Source organism: Salminus brasiliensis, chromosome 2 (genome assembly GCF_030463535.1).
Source record: "Salminus brasiliensis chromosome 2, fSalBra1.hap2, whole genome shotgun sequence".
Taxonomy (NCBI): Eukaryota; Metazoa; Chordata; class Actinopteri; order Characiformes; family Bryconidae; genus Salminus; species Salminus brasiliensis.
The window spans coordinates 26,862,717-26,883,858 of NC_132879.1; the positions used below are offsets into that span (position 1 = coordinate 26,862,717).

A 21,142-nucleotide genomic window follows, 5' to 3' on the forward strand; every position below is an offset into this window, starting at 1 on the left:
AGCGCTGAAAGATATCAAAACAAAGCTTTCACAAAACTTGATGTGGATATGGATATTAAAATAATGATACTAGAAGCAATAGCTGAAATGAATAATTTTAGCGTAATTATTTTACACGCTAATAAGACAAAGTGCACACAAACAAAAGCACACTTCACTACTGTAAAGAGTAAAGATATTGAATACATTTGTATATATGTAAATATATGTATATTTGTCCAAATACATTTTTTACAAGCTATTAATAAATTATTAATGAATTAATGAGTACAATAGTGAGTTTATGTGTGTTTTGTTTTATAATTATCCATTTAGCCAAGGTTAGGGGAGCACATGGGAAACCACAGATTAAACTCAACACGTGGTCTTGTGATCAGACAGCTACTTCAAACCCTAAACCCTGGTGTACTCACAGGTAACTGCATCTTTCCAATCCTCTTCCGCTGTTCGGCTCTCTCTGTACTGGATGGTGTATTTGGAGATGGGGCTGAGGTTATCTGAACCCTGACTCCAGACAAGCCTCACAAACTTTGGCCCAATGTCCTTCACCAACAAACCTCCAGGAGGTCCAGGAGGTCCTGAGTGTAGAGTAAGAGAGAAACTGCTCACTACAACTGCCTCTCATCTTTCATTTTCTTCACTAAATAGCTAAATGGTTTGGATTAAGGTATATCCCATACCCTTAATACCTCGCCTTCCTGAAAATAATTATAATCACAATACGAAACTGTGGTAAGAAAGGAAATGTCTGATGTTTACCTCCCACTTCACATCCAACACTTAATATTGTGAAATATTGTGAAATAATGGCTGGTACTGTGGAGTTTATGGTTGAGGTCTTAAGCTTATTACCCACTTCCTATTAACATTTTCCTCATAATACATCGGACTAAGCTGTTGGGTTTGGCCTTAACAACCATTACAATCCTGTAAATCAACCCTGAACTCTTCGCCATCCATTATTTCTCTGTTTGTTTTCCTTGGTGAAGTTTCCCCCTCTTCTTCCACAGAAGTGAAAATAAATGAAGTAATAGAAAAGTCAGACTGTTAGCACTAGTTCTTGAGCGCACACCCACAAAAAAAAAGAGGCAGTGAAAAGAGCTGTTAGTCAGGGTCACTGTCATGCAAAAGATTCAGTGTTGCTGATTAATAGTAGAAAGCTATATTTTGATACATCAGCGTACTGATGTATTAGGCCACCATCTTGTCTGAAACATCTGAGCAAAGTAAAGCAGTATCATATTGCCAGTAAAGCAGTATTATATTGAAGTGCACTTTAATTCTCTGAGATGCATTACTGCTTGGGGAAACGTATAATGAGAGACCCACATTTATTTTAGTACTAGGAAAATAGCATCTTTGATCTCTGAGTCCTGCTGTGAATTGCTTTATGGCAAGCTGAAGATCTCGCCAGGCTCCGGGACAATAACAGCATTAGCCTGATCGAAATTGAGTGAGAATGAGAAACAGAGATGCTTTCATCGATCCCTATTCAACACTACTTTCCTCAGCAAACAAACTGTGCTGTCATCCTAATCACTGACTCAGTACTGAGACACATGAAGAGATTACACCTCAAATGCTACACACCCAAGCTGATACCCAAAAAGAGCAAATACCCAAAAAGAGAAGCAGGATCAGTGGAAATTTGTTATTAATCAAGCTGGTTAACAATTAGCAATTTGCTTGTATTATTTTTTCAATTACTTATTTTGTATTTTTTTAATTATTCCTTTTATTTTTTTTATTGATTTATTAAACTGCTTATCTGCTTATTGTCTTAATTTCCTTCATAAATGGTTTTATTTCTTTTCCTGTTTTATTGCCCTTGGAATGAGTGTCTGTTATTATTTTGTGAAGTTTCATTTTAATTTATTATATATATATATATATATATATATATATATATATATATATATATATATATATATATATATATATATATATATTGGAAATATATGTTGGATTTTAAATGGCTTGTATTACTTTTTGATTAATTATTCTTTCTATGCAGTTTTGACTCTTTAAAGCACTCTGAGCTACCTATGATGTATGAAAGATGCTACACAGGTCAACGTTATTATTAATATTTCATTTTCAACTTTCGTCCAACACCCCCACACGCCCGAACTGCAGTACACACAACTTTCCTGAATAACTGAGTGTGAGGGACATTCAACATGATGGAAAGTTAGCGGATGACAGTTTCTGTCAGTTCCAAGCACTGACTCTAGCTGTGTTTAATGCTGTTTTTTTTATCTTCTAAATATGTTCCAAACCCATGACAACACTGCGGTCACTGGCACACTAGCATGTCCTATTAGCAAGCCTGGCAAAATCCCATGTCTGTACACAAAAGTGGTCAATAAATTTGCTATAATCGCCTTGTAACCATAGCAAAATAAGGGGAAGAGTCCAAGGTCTATCTCTCATTACCACTCTGAGGCCAGAAATAACAAGAGGTCACTCTCAATAACTGGCCATCTCTGTCTCTGAACTCTATACCACACCAAGAGGAACTTTACATTTCTGGCTAAAACCCTGCGTCTCTGCTGAAAGCGGCTGACCATAATTCTGCCTGTCTCTGAAGCTGGCTAACATCCAAAACAGAAGGCTTTCATGCTTATATATTTTTATGCAGTATGTGTGTGGGTTTGTGGGTATTTTGACAGTGGTAGTACTGGAGGGGGGGAGGGGGCTTAGGCTGGCAGACCTGTCCAACCTAAAGCAGCACAGTCTGCTTACTCTTATTTGATTTACACCTCATTATCCACCTCTTCCACCACAGGACCACAGCCAGCCGCTCAGCAAAGGGAAGAGCATTACTCCAGGCTTTACAGCATCCTCCAGTGTTGGAGAGTTCAGTTTAGTGGAAAGTTTCCTGTGCAGTTTTACAATGGAACAGTGCTGGTTGTCATAACATTTCTTTAAACACCAGCCATAAAGCTAATTAGTTTGTAAGGACGTATCCACTGCTGCATGACTTGACACTCTTAGAGCTTTATTTAATTTGCAAGTGAAATCCAAAGGATTTAAAGTACAAGGAGGCCAAAAATAAAGGCCTTTTTTAGGCTTCCTTATTAGCCTCTCTGATACAGTCTCAGCTTCAGATGCTCCTCTCAGAGCTGCCCATAAGTATCAGGATTTGTTGTTGCTTCCTGACTGTGTGCTGATGTGCATGCACTTCCATGTGCCATGTTTTCTGTCCAAAAGGGAAACACTGTGAAGCAAGAATTCTGAAGCAAGATAGAGCATCTGGTTCGAGATGGTCGCACCCACACGTCACACAAAATGACAAAATGTCTGTCAGATATCTGATGCATTTAGTGTCTGATCACTGGCAAAGGTCTTGTGAGATGTTCACTGATTCGAACCCAAACTTGTGTATTGATTGAATCCACTGTTCAATCATGTGTCTTCATCATACACTCTGTGGACATAAGTATTGGGACTGAATGAAACACCTATTGGGAATTCAGATGTTTCATTCAGTCCCATTGTCAAAGGTGTATAAAATCACACACCTAGCCACACAGTCTGCCTTTACACACATTAGAGAGAGAATGGGTCATTTTAAAGATCTCACTGAATTAAAGTGAGGCACTTTTAATAAGATGCAATTGTGGCAGCAGGTCAGTTGGTGAAACATCTTCCCTCAAAGATATTCCACCATCAACTGTGGGTGGTGTTGCTGAAGAGTGGATGTGTTTAGGAAACACAGCAACTCAAGTTCCAAACCTGCTGTTGGAGCTGCAAAGGAGGACCATATTAATGCTTATGGATTTAGAATGGAAAGTCATAAATGTTCCTGTAGGTGTCCCAATACTTTTGGCATATAGTGTATCTCCCACAACCAAAGATGTTAATCAGAAGCGTCCTTTTAAATATATATTTCAGAGATGACACAGAAGTTCTCTATTGCCTCAAAGTAAACCGCGTGTGTGTGTGCTTTGACATTTGTCATACCTCTCACCACCAAGTCAGCAGAGGCAGTAACGTTGTCCACAGGTGTTTGGGCCGTGCAGGTGTAGCGGCCTGAAAGCTTCAGCTGAGTGTTCTTAATCAGTAGCTCAGAGCTCGACATGCCTGTCTGGCCATCCTAAAAACACACACACACATGGCAGTGCACATTCAGATCGAGAACTGCAGTTGTGCATTCATTTCAACTTCCATTCACTTTCTGAAATATCCTGAATCTCACAGCAACGTCAACAACAGCGCCGAAATGTCTAAAATATAATGACTTCATTACTTATTAAAACTGTGGAGGTTTCAACATTCATTACTGCAGTCGCATGGTTTATTGGAAATTTGCATCACTGAGAGGAAGGGTTGTTTACTGTAGTAAGTAGTGCAACTCCGCTACAACACAAACAGGATAAAGTGGAACATCCACTAAGTGCCTAAATGCCAAAGGAAAGAGCCCTCGCTGTATAAACGCTGCCTGCCACAGGTCATCATCCATCATTAGTCCATTATGGGCTGCCCTCTCTTTCGCTGAGAGGAGATGAGAGATGATGAATGCGGGTAGGTGAGGCAGGACTATTTTAGAGTCAGTGCCGAGCTGGCTTATTGAAAATGGATGAGTGAGGAAATCACTGCTCAAATCTAAAAGGCCAACAGCATCAGTCATGCCTTACAGGAGCGTGCTTTGCCTAGTGGGAAAGGCATGATTTTCATGAACTATGCATTATTATTTTTGTGTTTTGTGTTTACATGATAAATTAGGCCAAAACCTTAAATTTTTTAAAAGACAAAATCTAACTGGCATTGGGGGCGTGATAACCCCCAATAAAGGGCTAAAGGGTTAAATGCCTTGCTAAAGAGCACCTCAGCTGTAAATGCTGGTCCTAGGGATTGAACCAGCAACCTACTGTCCAATTTAGGCCATGGCTGCCCTTGTGTTCTACTTTACCATTTGAGAATGTACAAGTAAGATTATTAAAAAAATTTTTTTTTTTTGCAAAATACTACATTTTTACTGACATCTTAGCTTTGTACATAATAATGTCATGCAATTAACCTATATATCAACTATAAATGTGTATAGAAATCACTGTATTAACACGTTTGCGATCTTTAAAGCAGTTCCATTAAATCCACCTGCACAAAATATAAGACTAACCCTACTGGAAAGTAACTCTCATCTACTGTAATAGAACAGAGCAAGTACGTACTGCCTCAGTGTGGTTTTGTGCTCTCACCATTACATGTTGGTAATGCTCTCTGTCCTTGTCGAGGTCGACGGCATGGCCGTTGAGGGACCAGATGAAGGTGAGGTCAAGGCTGGAGTCATGAGACGCAGCGCATTGCATCCTGGCATTTTCACCCACGCTCACATCAGCGTTTGAGGGAGCCAGCGTGATCTTAGTGGCATCTGAGAACCAAAGCAAGACAAACTCTGACTCTGACAGCATTCTCCTAATCTTCAAATAGATCCTATGGAAATTTGCAATGCCTTTCAGTCATGAAAAAAATCAACAATCCATATGTTTTTTATTCTGTGTTCACCTCACTGATAAACAAGACTAATATATTACGGGTAGGGGTGCTGATTTTCCATAGGAAGCTGTAGTGTGTGTTTTCAGCCAGCAGAGGGCAGGACTGAGCCATATATCACTCACAGTATGGTGCCTCCACTAAGCAGCAAGATTACTCACACCTAATTTAAAGTCTCTCACTGTGCCCACAGGCTGGAAAGGAGAAGGCACTAAAGACCAAATTGAGATTTGACAAAATCCTCTGTCTTTCACACACAAGCACACACAAACCCTAATAATTACAGCCCTGAGTCTAGTTTAAAGATTGATCCTTGATTTCATACTTAAATAGACACAATCTGTCTCATAATCTTCTGAAGTCTTATCTCGGTCCCGAAGCTTCATTGAAATTGATAAGGACATGGCAGCCAGGTTTATTCAAATCCTTCTGTGTAAGCATTAATGATGCACTGAGTTGGTTGCATATGACTCTTTCAAATACAGCCCTAATATTAGATTTGATAATGGTGTTCATGGCAGTATTAATAGCTGTGTAAATGCTTCAAAGCAGCTGCTTAATCTGACAAAAGACAAAAGCTGTATTCCAACCATGCAATGCGCTATTCACGACAGACAGACACAGGCACAGCTTCGGGTTTCAGCTGCTTACCTGTCACTAAGAGAGATCCAGTGCTGTTGGCTTTTCCTCTGTCATTCTCAGCAAAGCAGGTGTATTTTCCCTCATCACTCTTGGTAACGTTGCGGATCTCCAAAGTTCCATCCTCCCAAATAAATAACCTAACAGTTTTCCATTCAACACATTAGTAACCAGCTTATCATTAATACATGCATGTAATATTGCAGACACATTGTAATAGAACAAAACGTAGAAGTCTACTTTAAAAGTGCATTTTACAGCTGTAAAATGGGCAAATTCCAAAACCTCAAACAATAACAGTCTTTGATCATTTTATTTATGCCCCTAAAATGAACACACACCTGCTAGTGAAAGCCTTTTGAGGCTGAATGCAATGGCTATGTTAAGAGAATTTTAAAGTGAGGCTTAAAAGACCAAAAGCTAACGCTAGGCCGGCAGTAAAAGGTAGAGTGGTTGACTAAAGGGAGGGAAAAAATTGGGGGAGCAATGTTATGCGGGGAAGCTGGAGCTGCGGCGTGGTGCGCAAAAACAAGGAGAGTAGCTAAAAAGGCTAAAAGCTAATGTTAACGTGGAGAAGGGCACGCCAGAGGAAGCCCAAAGGACAGCCTGTGCTCTGGGGTATCTGGTGAAGCTAGCAATGGTTAGGCTAAAAGCTAACCCAGCTAACCAGCTACAATCCTCTCAGCAAAGCTAACCGCATACAGTGCTGCTATAACAACGGGAGGACTTATTAAAGAATAATTACAAATATCATTTTTCTTGTTACAGTCCTAAACAAAGCTAGGCTAGACATAATCCAGCCATGAGCCCACCATACAAGTACTATTAGCATGTTTCATTCTGAATATGTATATAATTCCCTTCAGTTGATCCAAAGTGTAAGAGCCTATAGCTGAAATCATTTGGTCACTGTAAACAAACAATCAAGCTGAACGATCAGCTTACATAGAACCTTATGGCTTTGCTACCGTATTATGGCTCACAGCCTTTAACCAGGGCTTTTAACTCTTTCTCACTGTACTACTGTAAACTGACTTTCAGTAAATGCTTCTCCTTGTATTCTTAGTAAATTGATTAAGCTCCTAATTAAGATTACTAAATGTCCTGACTTCACAGGGAAAGGCACTATGACTGTATCAAGATTACCTGGCCCTTGACCAGGCCATATGTTTCTGAAGAGTAAGGCTGAGTGAAGGATCGGATTAGTGCTTGTGTTGTCACAGACAGATCAACTCTCACTCAGCAAGATTGTGTCTTGACTGAGAGGCTTAAGATGGAGCTCAGCCACAGTGTTCTTAGGTAAGATAGCAAATTGGAACTAAACGGTTCTAACCTAAAAACTAACTAAGGCACCTGCTTGCAAGGCAGCTCCATAAGATTCATACAATGCAATAAAACACTATGTACTGTAGAATTATATTTTATAGGAAATCAGGAGCTTTTTGCAACATGAATTTGATGGCTAGCTGACACAGTGTGCCTGTATCTCTTACCTGCTGGAGTTGGAGAGCAGCTCGGTGCCTTTGCTCCAGGAGAAGGTGGGTCTGGGGGCTGCTCTGGGTTTGCACTCGATCACCACACGTCCATTCTTTGCCCCCAGCAGCCTCTGCTTTACTGGGTTCAGCTCGAACGAGGGAGCGCCCACTAACAACGTGAAAAGCCACTGAGTTACTGTGGAGTTTCTACAGTGTTTACTTTGTGAACAGACCTCAAGATGTTTCTTCAATGGATGATGGAGCCTAAACCTCTTTTGCTCAGTCATGCAGGTAGAGAGAGAGGACCCATCCACAATGAAGGAGGCAGATTATTGTGAGATTGTGTTTGTTTTGCAAAGTGAGTTTGAGTTTTATCTTGTTGGGATAAATCTGACAGAGTATTGAGGCAGCTTACCAAACACTCGGAGTTCAGCATTAGCGTAGATCATTCCATGTCGATTCTCAGCAATGCACTGGTACATCCCAGAATCATCGAATATCAGATTTGTGAAACTCAGCTCGTGCTTGCCGTACTGTCAAGAGGAAGTAAGCAAACCACCTTGTAAATTTAACTTTATAACATAATTGGATCACATGGATATGTGTTCACAATCTTACTCAGCCAAGTTCTCTTTGAAGCAGTTTATAAACAAATACTTAAAATCTGACGTTCTCCAACATAGCAATCGCTCCTCACCAACAGAACTGACAGAGAGAACACCAAATCATCCACTGCTTGTTTAATTGCCTGCTAAAGCTGCTCTAGTGACAACTGAAACCCTTGTAAAAGGGCTACCTGTGCTACATTTGTCACTGCTCAGTGTATTGATGTCAGGGAGATAATGAGGTTTTGATTTGCATGCAGAGTGTGCTTAGAGGGTAGCCCCTGCTGTGCTATGCCCCCTGCATACACTCCCAGCCTTCTAGAACAGAACTGCCTGTTGCCAGCCATGTTATGCAATAGGGTCGGCACCCACTCAGAATCGAGATGTAGACTACAGTTTGCCTCACTGACTCTGTGCCCTACTTGAGACAGTTAAGTGCCAACAACCTAGTATGCCTAAAGCCAGAACAAGCCCTACTCACATTTCCCTAAAGGACACCTATCCAACTGCAGATTCTGATGTGTTCGTGCTTTGCTGTGATGGTTGGCTGTGAAGTTTTCTAGCTCACTTTCACTACCTAATGTTAGCAGCCCACACAAGAACATCATCAGAACATCCTCAGTTTTCCAGGGAAAGTTGAAGAACATGTTTTTTGCCTGTAAGACAGTTCCAATGCTAAACCCCTCTGAGCTTTAATAATAACACTCCTAAAAGAAAAGGAAAGAGATAAAAGGCCCATACCATTTCGCCGTTCTTCAGGAAGTGTACTTGTGGTTTAGGTTTTCCGCTAGCTAGGCAGGACATGGTGTAGTCACTGCCGATGTCCCTCTCACTGCTACTGATGTGCTCTACCCACTCTGGAGAAGCTATAAGAAAGAAACCCTTCATCAGATGACAGAATACATTATTAAAAATTTTCAAAGGTGCAGATTAGACGGCTACATTTCATATTTACACTGCCATGAGTATTAATGTCTCTGTAAAACCTGTCTCTCTAAAATGGTAGCTTTATTATGACAGGACAACTGTTGTATCTTATATAAATATATATTGTACATATATTGCCCACCCCAGGAGGTTGAAAATTCAAGTCTCCTAAGTCTGTAACTCCGCCTCATTTCATAATGAAAGAGAGAGGGTATTACCCACTATTACTGTCCCACCCATTGGTTTCCATTGCAACATATGAAGCAGAATAAACCTTGGACTGGCTCGGTTATCCCCTTCCCGCTCCTCACTAAACTCCACCTCCGCATGCTTGTTATTAACCCTCTAACATGCATTTTTTAAGTACTGAGAGAGCAGGAGACCCGCTGATGAGGCGGGTGGATTTTCTCTTTAAATGGCCTTTAAAGGTTATACACTTAGCATTGCAATAAACCTTGCCCTCAACAACTGTGCTTTAACATTAAGGTCAAAGCTGTGTTTTAACTGAGGTTGAAGAACCTTTCTCTTACCTTCCACATAGAGATGTGCCTTATGCCAGTCTTTGCCTTTGGAGTTTAGCGCCTCGCACTCGTACATACCCTCATCCTCATACTGCACGTTAAAGAGATGAAGCAGTCCTCCTGCCATGCTTATGTCATGGTGGACTGGCAGTGCTCCATCCACTTTCCTCCATCTGATCTGAGGGATGGGACTGGGGATCAAACCGTTACACACAAGGCATTCATCAACACAAATACACCAAAACCAAAAAGCGTTTAGAATGCAAAAAGCATATAAACAATTAGAACACCAGATGAAAATCTATTAAACATGTGGACTTCTGATCTTCAGCTGGACAATATTAGGAGATGGAAGTAACATAAGTACACATAAACCTGTTGTCTGATGTCTTTTACAAATAATTTGTAAAAAGTTATTAACAGAAATGCAATTTTCTTGTGAGGAAAAAGTTAAGACACCCCTAAAAATGTCTCCCCTCTGTAAAACAGTGTTTCCACAATAGTTTAATATAATTTAATCTTTTCATGCTGCACTAGAAAACCACTGCAGACTCTAAACTCTTTTATTTACCTTTTGAGAGTGTTCCTACAGTTGTCGGCTAGGAATAATATCCGTAAGTGGCACCTTGAGGACACCAGATGGTGCTCTGAACACCGTGGTTAAAACAAAGACTCCGAACGGGATTAGGATTAAAATAGCCAATACCTGATCCATTAAAATAGACCTGCATCAGCGTGATCCTGATCCACTGGATTAGATCGGGGAGTCTTTACTCAGAACTGTTTGCAAAATAATTTACCAACAAGTTCAACCCAGTTCAAAGCAGACGTAAAGATATGAAAACATGATATATGACCTCTCATAATATTGTTAAAAATACCCATATGTTTAATAAATCAGAGGTTTTCATAGGGTGTCTATCCCATGACTACCTCTGCAACCTCATGCAATATAAATGTATCCAAGTAGGAACAAAATGGAGTCATTAACTGGAAAGGAATGACATCCGAAATGTTCTGCTTTTTCAATAAAAGACAAATAAACAGACTCACTTTCCCAAAGCAAAACACTCCAGGGTAATGTTCTGGCCGACCAGAGCGTACGTGTCTGGGAACTTCACTTTGATATCAGCTGGGTACTTCCGAATGGGACCTGGCAGAGACAGTACACAGCATTACCCTGCTTAGTTACCTGTTTTCAAAAGCCTTCTCTGAAGTCTGCCTCTGCCACTACTCCCACATTACTCACGCTCAAAAGAAATACACATACACGCACAGTGACGTTCTCTTGTTTTGTGTCAATCTGAATAGAATGCCTGGTTCGAGGCATTTCTGTTCCAAATATTTGGCTATGGTATGAAAGCTCAGACACACTATGCACACACTCATGAACACACACAGCCATGCACTAAATATGGGGCAAGATGGAGCCTAAGGGTTGTGCTGCTCTATGATTATGTAGTCATAGGAGAGCATATGTGTGTGCGTGGGATGGAAGGGGGGGGGGTGATCTCTCAGGACCAGAAAAAACTAAGGCTTCTGTTCCTCCATGCATGTCCTCTGGACATTTTTCTATCATAACACCTTACAGGCTATTGTAAACAATTCATGTGTTGCTTTATGACTAAGCGTCTGCTACCAGCTTCTGTCAGGTTAGTGGCATGAAACTAAAAGCTGTGCACGCATAAATGTAAACAAAAGGCTTTTCATTTTATTAGCTTTTGATGCGTGATACGGCAGGGTCCAAAAGTCTCAGACCACAGTGATTATTTTCATTTAAAGCAACATTACGTAACAATTCTAACTTAATATGAAAGCTTTAAAATCATGTTGCTGCTCCGCCTACTTACAATAGGGAGAAGAGCATCTCTGTCTTTGAGACTCTGATTGCATTTGGATATGCCAAAAGTCATAATGTGAAGGACATCGCTGAATTTGTAGGTGTATGGAAGCGTGCGGTCATACGGGTCTACCAGCAGTGGCAGAAATCCCAGTCTACAGGAAATTGAAGGTGTGAAGTGAAGTGAAGAGAAAAGTGAGTGAAGGTGCCACTCTGCTCCACATGTCAATGGTGTGCAGTTCCCCCTGGAGCGTTCTTGCAGAAAATGGTAGTGAAGGACCTGTGCTGACTTCTAGAAACAATTCATGCCTGGAAGCAAAACTATTTTCATTCACAAGCTGTAAAACACGCCGGTGGTTCCTCAGGTCCGTCAGTTATGTTTTTCTGCCACAATTCTGATGAGAATTGATAGAGTCATACGAGCTGATAGACTCGTATAACCATAGGCTATCATACAGCTCCAAATTCAGCTACATGATGGCCTTTGGCACGCCCAAATGCAATCACTCCTTGTTTTACCAAGCATTAGCATTAACATGAATTGCTTTGTGACCCATTTTCCACACACCCAGCAAGACACTGTACCACCTCTTCTCAATCTATGAATCCCGTCTCATACCCTGCAGGTATTTATAGCCTGATCATCCTCGTACAACACCATCTGCAGGAGCCTGAAGTTAAAACCACCTTAAACACACAAGGTCTAAGACTAATCTTTTGTTCAGGGTGCTGATATTTGTAAAGATTGTTTCTTTTTTATGATTAAAGATGAAAAAACAAAATAGAAACATTGTCACTAGTGGTCTCAGACTTTCAGGCCCCACTGTTTACTTTTAGGCCACCTCAGAAGTGGGGGAGTATTGTGGTGGAGTATTCTTCTTTAAGACAAAATGTGCATACAAAAAAAAAAACAGGCCGTGTTTCAAAACCCAAACAGGGAATAACTGATGGACTGACAAAAGGAACTCCGGGAAATAGCAGCGATTGCCTGCTTGCCAAATTTCTTCGCCTTTATTTGCTTCTTCACAACTCCTTCCAGCTTTGTGCAAAACAAGCTCTCACACACAAAAGGCTTTTGACTGCTTAAATTGTGGTTTATATTAGAGGCAAGAAACATAATCAATCACAAACTTCCGCTCGGTCACAGCTGCCTAGAAGACCTCACAAAAGAAACACTGCACTGACAACTTAGTCATCTACTCAGGCTATAATCACTGCATGGACTTATTAGAATGATTCAGCAGACGTTTCAAGTACTATGCTGTCTGTGCGTCTGATAAAATGATGTAGTGTAGAATCTGTAATGGTTATATTGGTGGATACGGATCTCAGAGTGTCTTTTGATCTTTTGAGGAATATTTAATTCTTGACACTGCAATTCATTTTATATCCCATTTCAGCAAGTCTTATCTTCATGATGTATTCCTTAAGTTATCTATACAACATATATACGTACCCTGATTTTGGGTGGATCTAACTCCCAATTTTATTAAACTGTTTTACTCTGTTTTGCACTGTTTCGAAATGGCGGGACTAAAAGGCGGGAGAAGCAGGCTTGGGACCAGAAGGGTACTGGTTCAATCCCCCTGACCAGCAGGACGAGGGAAATGGAGCAGCAGGAAGTGAAGGAACAGTGCTTTCTCCTTTCCTAGCATCCATGGGCAACCAACTGCTCCCCCGGTGCTGAGGTGGCTGCTGACCACCTGGGTGTGTTCTCATTGCCCTGTTCACTAGTGTGAGTGTTTGTGTTCACTGCTAGAGATGCAGGGGCTCTGAAATCGGCTGTACTGCTGTGAAATGGCTGTTAAGTGCGTTTCACATTCTAAAATGCTGAGTAAGAAAAGCGTGAAGGCCTTACGCTCAGCCAGTGGGACCAGGGGGATGAACTTGCTGAAGACACTCTTAGCAATAGAGGGGCTGGAGACGAAGCAGGAGTAGTTCCCACTGTCAGATCCCTCGACTTTAGAGATGTAGAGATTCCCTGTGGTCTGGGAGACAAAGCGGCGCTTATCCAGAGGGATGAAGATGGGAAACTCGTTCAGCATCCAGCGAAAGGAAAGATCATCTAAACAGATAAAAAAAAAAGAGGGGAAGATTCTACTTTAGCAACATCATGTTTTACTGCTATGTGGGGCACATTTACACACTTCTATTAGAACACTTCTGTTAGGTGTTAAAAACTATGTATATAACAGACCTGGGAAGTGTGGAGGAGGGGCACATAACAGCACCACCCCTTGACCCTCTTTCACGTACACAGACTCTCGTTCTTCTGTGGAGAACATGTCCAAATCTAAAGAGACACAGAATTCAATTAGTTCAGTCTCTTTCAGAAATGCGGTCATTTTGGCTCTTTACGCCCTGCCTGTGCTGATGACCTTTGCTAATAATGCCACACAATTTCCACAAACAAAAGCAAGAAAAAGGCACTTCTGCATAATTTCGCTTAATCATCATTGGTTCTGACTGAAACCCATACTTCAGCAGAACCCACACAGGCATTTAAAAAGGTTGACAGCACAAATTAATTTCGGCCTCTTCTCAACAAAAGCTACCCATTACTAAAAGGCGTAAGCTCAGGTTTTTCGAAATGCTGCTGCAACACTTAATGAAGAACACAAAGTTCAGGCCGGACTCAGCAGGCTAAGGGCAGCATTGCGTAATGGCATGACTCGGCCCCGTCACCATCACTCACATCCAAACTGGACGGACGCCTCTCTGCTGATGACTGTGCCGAACTCATTGGTTGCTAGGCAGGAATAATTCCCAGAATGCTTGCTTTTGTCTGGGTTACTGATGACCAGATTGCCCCCCGACAGACTGTAGTGGTCATCGCTTCCTTCCTGGACTTTGATCTCCCAGTTATTCAGCTTCCACCTGCAAACATGGATAGGAGGAGTTCATTATGTCGGCGAGATGAGATAAAGCCAAAAGTATTTATAGGCTTTCATTATGGATTATTTGTGAAAACCCAGAAATATGACATTATACAACAACAAAAAAACGCACTTTCACATAATTCACATCATCATTATTCCTGAAACCTACAACTCAGCAGAATCCACACAAGCATTTAAAAAGGTTGACAGCGCCTAATTCCTGCCTCTCCTAATAAAATAAATAAATAAGCACTACCGATGGCCACAGTCACTGATACTATGCAGTTCATATGCAGTATTAAGTGCACAAGGCTCTGCATAAACAGAGGTTTTCTGTGCATGTTGCTACATTTCGCACCATCTGTTTTGGCTACCCAATGCTCAGCCCTGCAGGTGACCTTGAGGAGGTGCCAGCTCAATGGGAAATGAGCTGGAAACAGTTAATCCTATTCTTCAAATGACCTCTGATCTTTAGGGCAGCTTGGGATGGAGTGAAGGTAGCAGAGAGGTGATGGAGAGAAAAATTGAGTTAAGGAGGGCAGGTGCTGAGAGGAAAGAATTACAGCAATGGATTAATTTGAGGTGCAGAAAGGGTCATACCCCACATGGATATGGAGTACGGAACAGGGCAGGAGATGTCTGGATGGTCAAGGCCTATGGCTGATGAATAAGGTGAAGAGTAATGAGACCAGCTGAGTGGAATGAATGAGGAGGTTTGCAAATAAGTGGCAACAGTGCTACGGTGAACTAGTATGTTCGGCTCTATGCATGCTGAAAAACCTGTGCTTTTAATTGACACTGCTGGGATATGTATTTCAGTCGGACATGAATTAAATGTGTTACATCAGCATAGTTCTCGTCGTTATTTCAGGAAGGAACTGCCGACAAGTAAACATCTGAGTCACTGCCATGTGATTTTGAATGACAGTGGGGGAGCATTCAATGTTGGATGATGTTAATAAATCATATTAAGGTATATGTGTTGCATACATAGTCAAACATAGTACAACTAGTAATGAAATGCTTTGATAGCTTCCTGATCAAATGGAACAATACGATAAAAACTATATGATATAATATACATTATAATAATTATATACAATTACAATATATGAGAAAAGAAAACCAAAAATAAAATAAATAGCAATATTGGACTAAATCAAGCAAGTTACAAGTAAGTCACAATTTAGACATTTAGCTTCCAACTTCTACCTGGTGGAAATGGGTTTCTATGAGTGATCATTTGTTTGAAAAGGTGATCAAATGACATTATTACATTGGATATCAATCTTTCATTCATGTGAACATTGTGAGTGGCTTATGTTTCCTCTCCTTCTACTAAAAGTGGGGGTGCCCAAGCTTCATTTGCTCCATTGCTTCATTGCCCATAATCTGAATGATGTAAATTCAAAGTACTATTTTTTCAGCACTGTGCATGGGTTAGTTGTAGAATTTCAGTAGTTATTGAGTAGGTATATAGTAGTTATAGACAGCATAAACTCCACAGGATCCAAGAGCTCTCTGCACTGAAGATGTGCACAGGTACTTAAGGGCTTGGTTAATTGATCAAGGTATCACTGTTTAAATACTGAAATCAGATGATTGGGTATAATGTGTGTGGGACTAAATGAAATGCCCCTTTTATCAGTTAACAAGACAAGAGAATTTGCAATGAAATATTCATATTACATTTTACACTCTGACGTAAGTGCCTCAATGGGACTGAAATTGCACAGTGGGTGCTCTGACATGGCTTTATTGCTACTGTTCTGTTTTGGTAGCTGTTACTTAAAATGAACTACTGGTGAAGATCTTCTTTAATGAAATAGTGTTCTCAAGTGTTCTAGCCTTTAAAAGCTGTGCTATCAACTAAATACCTCAGCACAATAATTACAGCCATCTTCAACACTAATTAATGTCCAGCTTTTAATGTTAATAATTTTATGGCCGTTTTTCCCCTGTGGTTAACCGGACATATGTTCAGTCTTGCTTAAATAATAGATCCCTAATCTGAACACTGAAGAGCTTCAAATTTCCGTCCATTTAAATATTAACATAGAAATACTGAAATAATCTTAATCCAATAGTTATTCTACATGCTACTTGTCATAACTTTATTTATGTATTTGTGCAGTCTAATACATTCTGCCATGTATTTCCAGATTGATTTTAGGTCTCAGACGTCTGTGCCACATAATTATTAAAGGTAATGACCTTTAAAGGTAAGTAATACTTGGCTTGCAGTAAAGGCTGAATCGCAAAATCTACATTGCTATTTTTATAAATAATGCTGCTATATGACAGAGGGTTAGCCAAGCATTCAGATGCTAGCTCTGCTAACTAGAGCAGTGAAGCACAGCATGGTAAGTCAGGAGCATATGTTACTTGTATGTGGCAGGTGGGCTGGCTTGTGCTCGGCAGCTCATGGTTATCTTGTCCTCCTGCGACTCCTCGGGGTAGATGGTATCAACTGGCTGCTCCTGAAACACCGGTCCGTAGCCTGCAGAATCATCTGAGACAGACAGACAGACAGAGACAGTGTTAGTGTATAACAGGGAATAAGAGAACGAGTGTTGTCTTTCTGGTGCTGTTATGCTGGTATCATTTTGCCTCTGAAGTGTTTAGGATGCAGGCGGTGTCCTGCAGCTCCAGGGCAGGTAGGAGAAGAAAGAGGTCAGTGGACTGAGGTTTTCCACACCTACAATACAAGCCCTGTCTGAGACCTGCAAGTCAGGTTACCCACAATGGCTACGGTTTTCCCAAAAGAAGTAGGCACTTGGCTTATTGTTTAACCCTTCAGACCCTACCTGCTCTGTAGTGACCACAGACGGCCGTAGTTAGCAGATATTATTTCAGATCAAAAACACCATAAATACAGATACATAATTAAAACAAAATCTAAATATCCAAGTTTTCAATGTTTATCAAATGGGTTTGCACACTTATACATGCCTTTTTCACAATGGAAACCCAAGACAGGTGAGTCTGGGTGGACTCCTGCTTATGTACACTGCAGTGATGGGCTCTCCTCATTAGCAACATGCTTTTTATGTTTTACTAAGCGCAGATCCAAGATCGTCCTCCACCACGAGTGAATTAACTTCAGCAGGTAAATATAATACATGCTATCAATAGCTTGGGTTTTTTTTCAGTGTGTGATACAAGTGTGTATGAATTTATATGAACAGGTTATAGTCTGTATGAACCAGCTGAACCCACATGGAACACTGACTGAATGTTGTCTAGCAATTAAAAATAAAAGAGACCTTGCATAGCACCAGCTGGCCGATTTATATTTACAAAATTCTGATTACAGTGTCAATTACAGGGTTAAATGTCCATTTTGGCTTCTGTCCCGGATTGACATTTCTGTGCTGATTTCTACCCCTTGTTTTAAGCTTATATTTTAAAAGGAACCCACCCATAAAAAACTGTGCTGTAAAATTGTATTTAAAAAAAAGATGGATAAGGATAAGGATTATATCTGGGTAAGGCCAAGCCACATAAACGTGCAAGTGTCAAGACACAGTTAAAACGGACACAAATCTGATCACTCAAACCATTGTAGGGGGTGGTCTGAGGTGCATTTGAGGTGCCACATGTTATAGCAGTGTACACATCCAACCAAAGCTCCTCCCAGTACAACCACAACACCAGTAATAAATGCTGCAGAACAACCAGACTTCATGCATATTTGCACCCTGTCCTGTCTTTTGTCTATTGTGTCTTTGCACTATTGTATGTACTACCTATTCTACACTGGAGACTCAGCCTAACAGTGTTTAGTATAATGACACTAAAGTTAAACCGAAAGGAATTGAACAAGCAACGTTGCATATTCTATCCCACACAGCAATCAGATTTCAGTCTGACTAACTGGAGATGCATTTGACTACCCAGTGTAAATGCATGTGGCTAAAATCTTATCAGGATACAACCCAGATACCACACTCACACGAAGTGAGCAGATGTAAATGGGGCCTAAAATCCAGACAGATAGTGCAGTAGCCCATCTTCATCTAATAAGCTGTTTTACAGAGTAAAGTAAACACCATCAAATATCAATATCGTATAAAAAATAGGTCAAATCTAAACACTGGTCCAATGTCAATCATTTTTAAATAATTAAGTTGATTGCACAGAAAACCGAAGCTAAACCAAAATCCACATGATATATCCTCAGCTTGTGAAATCAAAAAGAAAGGCTACTTATTTTGCATGCAGAGGACAGATTTACACGCCTTATGCGGACAGCATCATTAAAATGTTCATTACTGTACTACCGACTGCTATAATAACCCCGTCAGCTAGAATCACTCCTCAAACAGCTCCGTCTGAAATGACGACTTCAATCAACCTGCCAATTGCATTAGCAACGTGCTAGGCTAATTGGTCTCAGTCAGTCATCGGGGAGGCAGACATCAAACGGCAGTGTTCATGGATGCAGACACAAACACAATCCAAGGTGATGAATAACTAATGAGCCCAAATCTTCTACTAGACCACGTGTGCTGCGTGTTCGTGTCCTTGTGTTTGAGAGCTCAAAACATTGACTCTTTCACCCTGACAAGCTTTCTTTGTCTGCCACCAGTCCTAGGATGTCTCATTTATTCATCGCAGAGTGCATCACTCTCTGCCGAAGAGATCGGCAACATGTCAAACTGTGACAACCTTTAGAAATTCATCACAAAAGAACAGACGCACATCCTTCCACTACAATGCAAGCCTTCAACCTCCACAAAGTGGCTCTGAATTCCCTTTTTTATATGAAATAACAGAAGAACGACGGGGAAATATTCCTGAAATGGGCATGGAGGCTCTGTGGTATTAAAATCTGACAGGTGGCACGATCCCAGCCATTCAACTCTATCCGTCCTCTGCCAGCCAATCAGTGAAAAGGTGCTTGAGGAACACAGCGATGAAAGCAGAATGGCTGGGAAGGCGTGCGGGTGCGCCGAGAACCCGCTTCATGCAGAGAAATAATAAGGATTTCTCTCATCCGAGAAACGAGTATCAAAAGAGACAGATGGCAGGGAGTTGTGTTCGACAGGGCACAGAGTGCAGAGGGCCTGAATACAGGCAATCTCTCCCCTCGTTCCTCTCTCTCTGTCTCTCTACTAGCAGTATCTCTTCATCTGTCTTTATCTCTGCCCATACTGCTCTCGTCCCTCCCTCCCTCCTCCTCATCCTCCTCCCTGACTTGGCATCTTTCTCTGTGTACCAGCTAAAAGGGGCCACAGTGCAGCATGGAAAGAATATCCTAGTGAAAAAAAGAGAAACTGCTCCAGCAAGACTAAAGAAGACAGAAAGAAAGAGAGTGCTTTTGGGTTGCGTTTCAGCTGGCCAATTATGTAGTGGCAGTTATTTCTATTGCATACAGGCGGATCAGGGACTGGGACTGGGGGATAAGACAACAATATTATATTGCCGTACTTAAAGACACATTTGACAATAAACAATCTTGTTTCTTTGAGGTGTGATACATGGGAACAGACCGAAAACAACACCCTAGGGGTGGCAGAAACATGTGGGTGGTTAGGGCTGTAGAGGTACTAACCATATCCACAATGTGCTAAGAAAAGCATATCACAGCTCACGCAATAACCTTGTAATTTCATTTTTGCCCCTTTCTCACTTTGTGAAGGTGTTGTTTTTTCATTGTATCAGAATTCTATGATAAATAGACCAATAGAAATGCATTTTACCTCCTCCTGTAAAGTTGTTGTTTTAGAGATGATGTTTTTATGTGACAGTAACAGTATAGTAACATAATTTCCCACATTAACAATAACACAGCATCATATTGCCCTTTCTTACCAGAGAGAATTATTTACAATACACATTTTGAGGCTCATCAGCTACTGAGTCATTCTACAAAATGAATACTAATTCCATGTTGCATTAAAAATACCATTTTAACAACTGTTTTTATTTTTCACACCATAAAAGATTTGTTAATCCTCAGAAATGTATATATTTCCCATCTCAGACATTAAATTCTTTACATGCGTGTCACATTAAAACCTGTGAGTAACTACAGGGTCTTTGTGAAAACTGGTGGGGCTATTCTTTGGTAATAGAAGTCTGTAATAAAACCATTTAAGTATTTAAATGTGACGGGGTGGTATGTGATATGTGGTAAATTTAATTAAAAAAAAAAAAAAAAAAAAAACAGTCCTGACCTACCACACATGCCAATCAATTTGTAAATATTTTTTTTGCATTCATAGTGTAATAGTGAAATATCCGTCACTGTAATGCAGCTGCAAGTGGGCAACACTCAGTAAGGGAGTAACGTGGAGCCTGTTTAATTAAAATTATACGTACAAATGTAAAAGTTATCTTAAATTAGGCTAAATTAAGTGAAAATCCTAATAAACGCTAAATTACATGCTTACATAATTATGTAATCCGGGAGCGTTCAATCACTGCTACTCCCAGCTACTAATTCCAGTAAGTTTGTTGATTCATTATTAATGAGCAGCAAAGAAAAACTTCTGTCTATAGGCTTATGAAAGTGTGTGTTCTGTTTTTGACTGCCTCAATCCACAGACAGGCTGCCCTTTCAGCTTCATAATGCACAGTAAAAAAAAGCACAGGCATGTGGGCCTCATTTAAATTTTAAATCGCCAAGCTCATATTGCTTAAATCCAGTACAATCTCTTATTCTTTCTCACTCCCCTGTCTGCATTGATGTTGGACTGTCTAAAGGAAGCATCCATTATTCATATGTTTGGGTAATTCTAGCAGCATTAAA

General features: G+C 40.6%; 1 protein-coding gene across 2 annotated transcripts in view; it reads right to left on the bottom strand.

Moving 5' to 3' along the window:
* The window catches only part of cntn1a (contactin 1a), a 77,180-nt gene that overhangs the window by 9,253 nt on the left and 46,785 nt on the right, over window positions 1-21,142 (bottom strand). Inside the window, exons 4-16 of one of the 2 annotated variants that reach the window (XM_072672185.1) lie at window positions 16,771-16,897; window positions 14,202-14,383; window positions 13,704-13,799; window positions 13,365-13,571; window positions 10,720-10,819; window positions 9,676-9,857; window positions 8,960-9,084; window positions 8,029-8,146; window positions 7,632-7,782; window positions 6,151-6,278; window positions 5,178-5,377; window positions 3,967-4,099; window positions 414-578 (exon numbers count right to left, since the gene is read on the bottom strand). In XM_072672185.1, the coding sequence (XP_072528286.1) occupies window positions 414-578; window positions 3,967-4,099; window positions 5,178-5,377; window positions 6,151-6,278; window positions 7,632-7,782; window positions 8,029-8,146; window positions 8,960-9,084; window positions 9,676-9,857; window positions 10,720-10,819; window positions 13,365-13,571; window positions 13,704-13,799; window positions 14,202-14,383; window positions 16,771-16,897 (1,914 nt within the window). The remainder of the gene's footprint in view (window positions 1-413; window positions 579-3,966; window positions 4,100-5,177; window positions 5,378-6,150; window positions 6,279-7,631; window positions 7,783-8,028; window positions 8,147-8,959; window positions 9,085-9,675; window positions 9,858-10,719; window positions 10,820-13,364; window positions 13,572-13,703; window positions 13,800-14,201; window positions 14,384-16,770; window positions 16,898-21,142) is intronic. The other variant, XM_072672186.1, reaches the window with a different exon arrangement.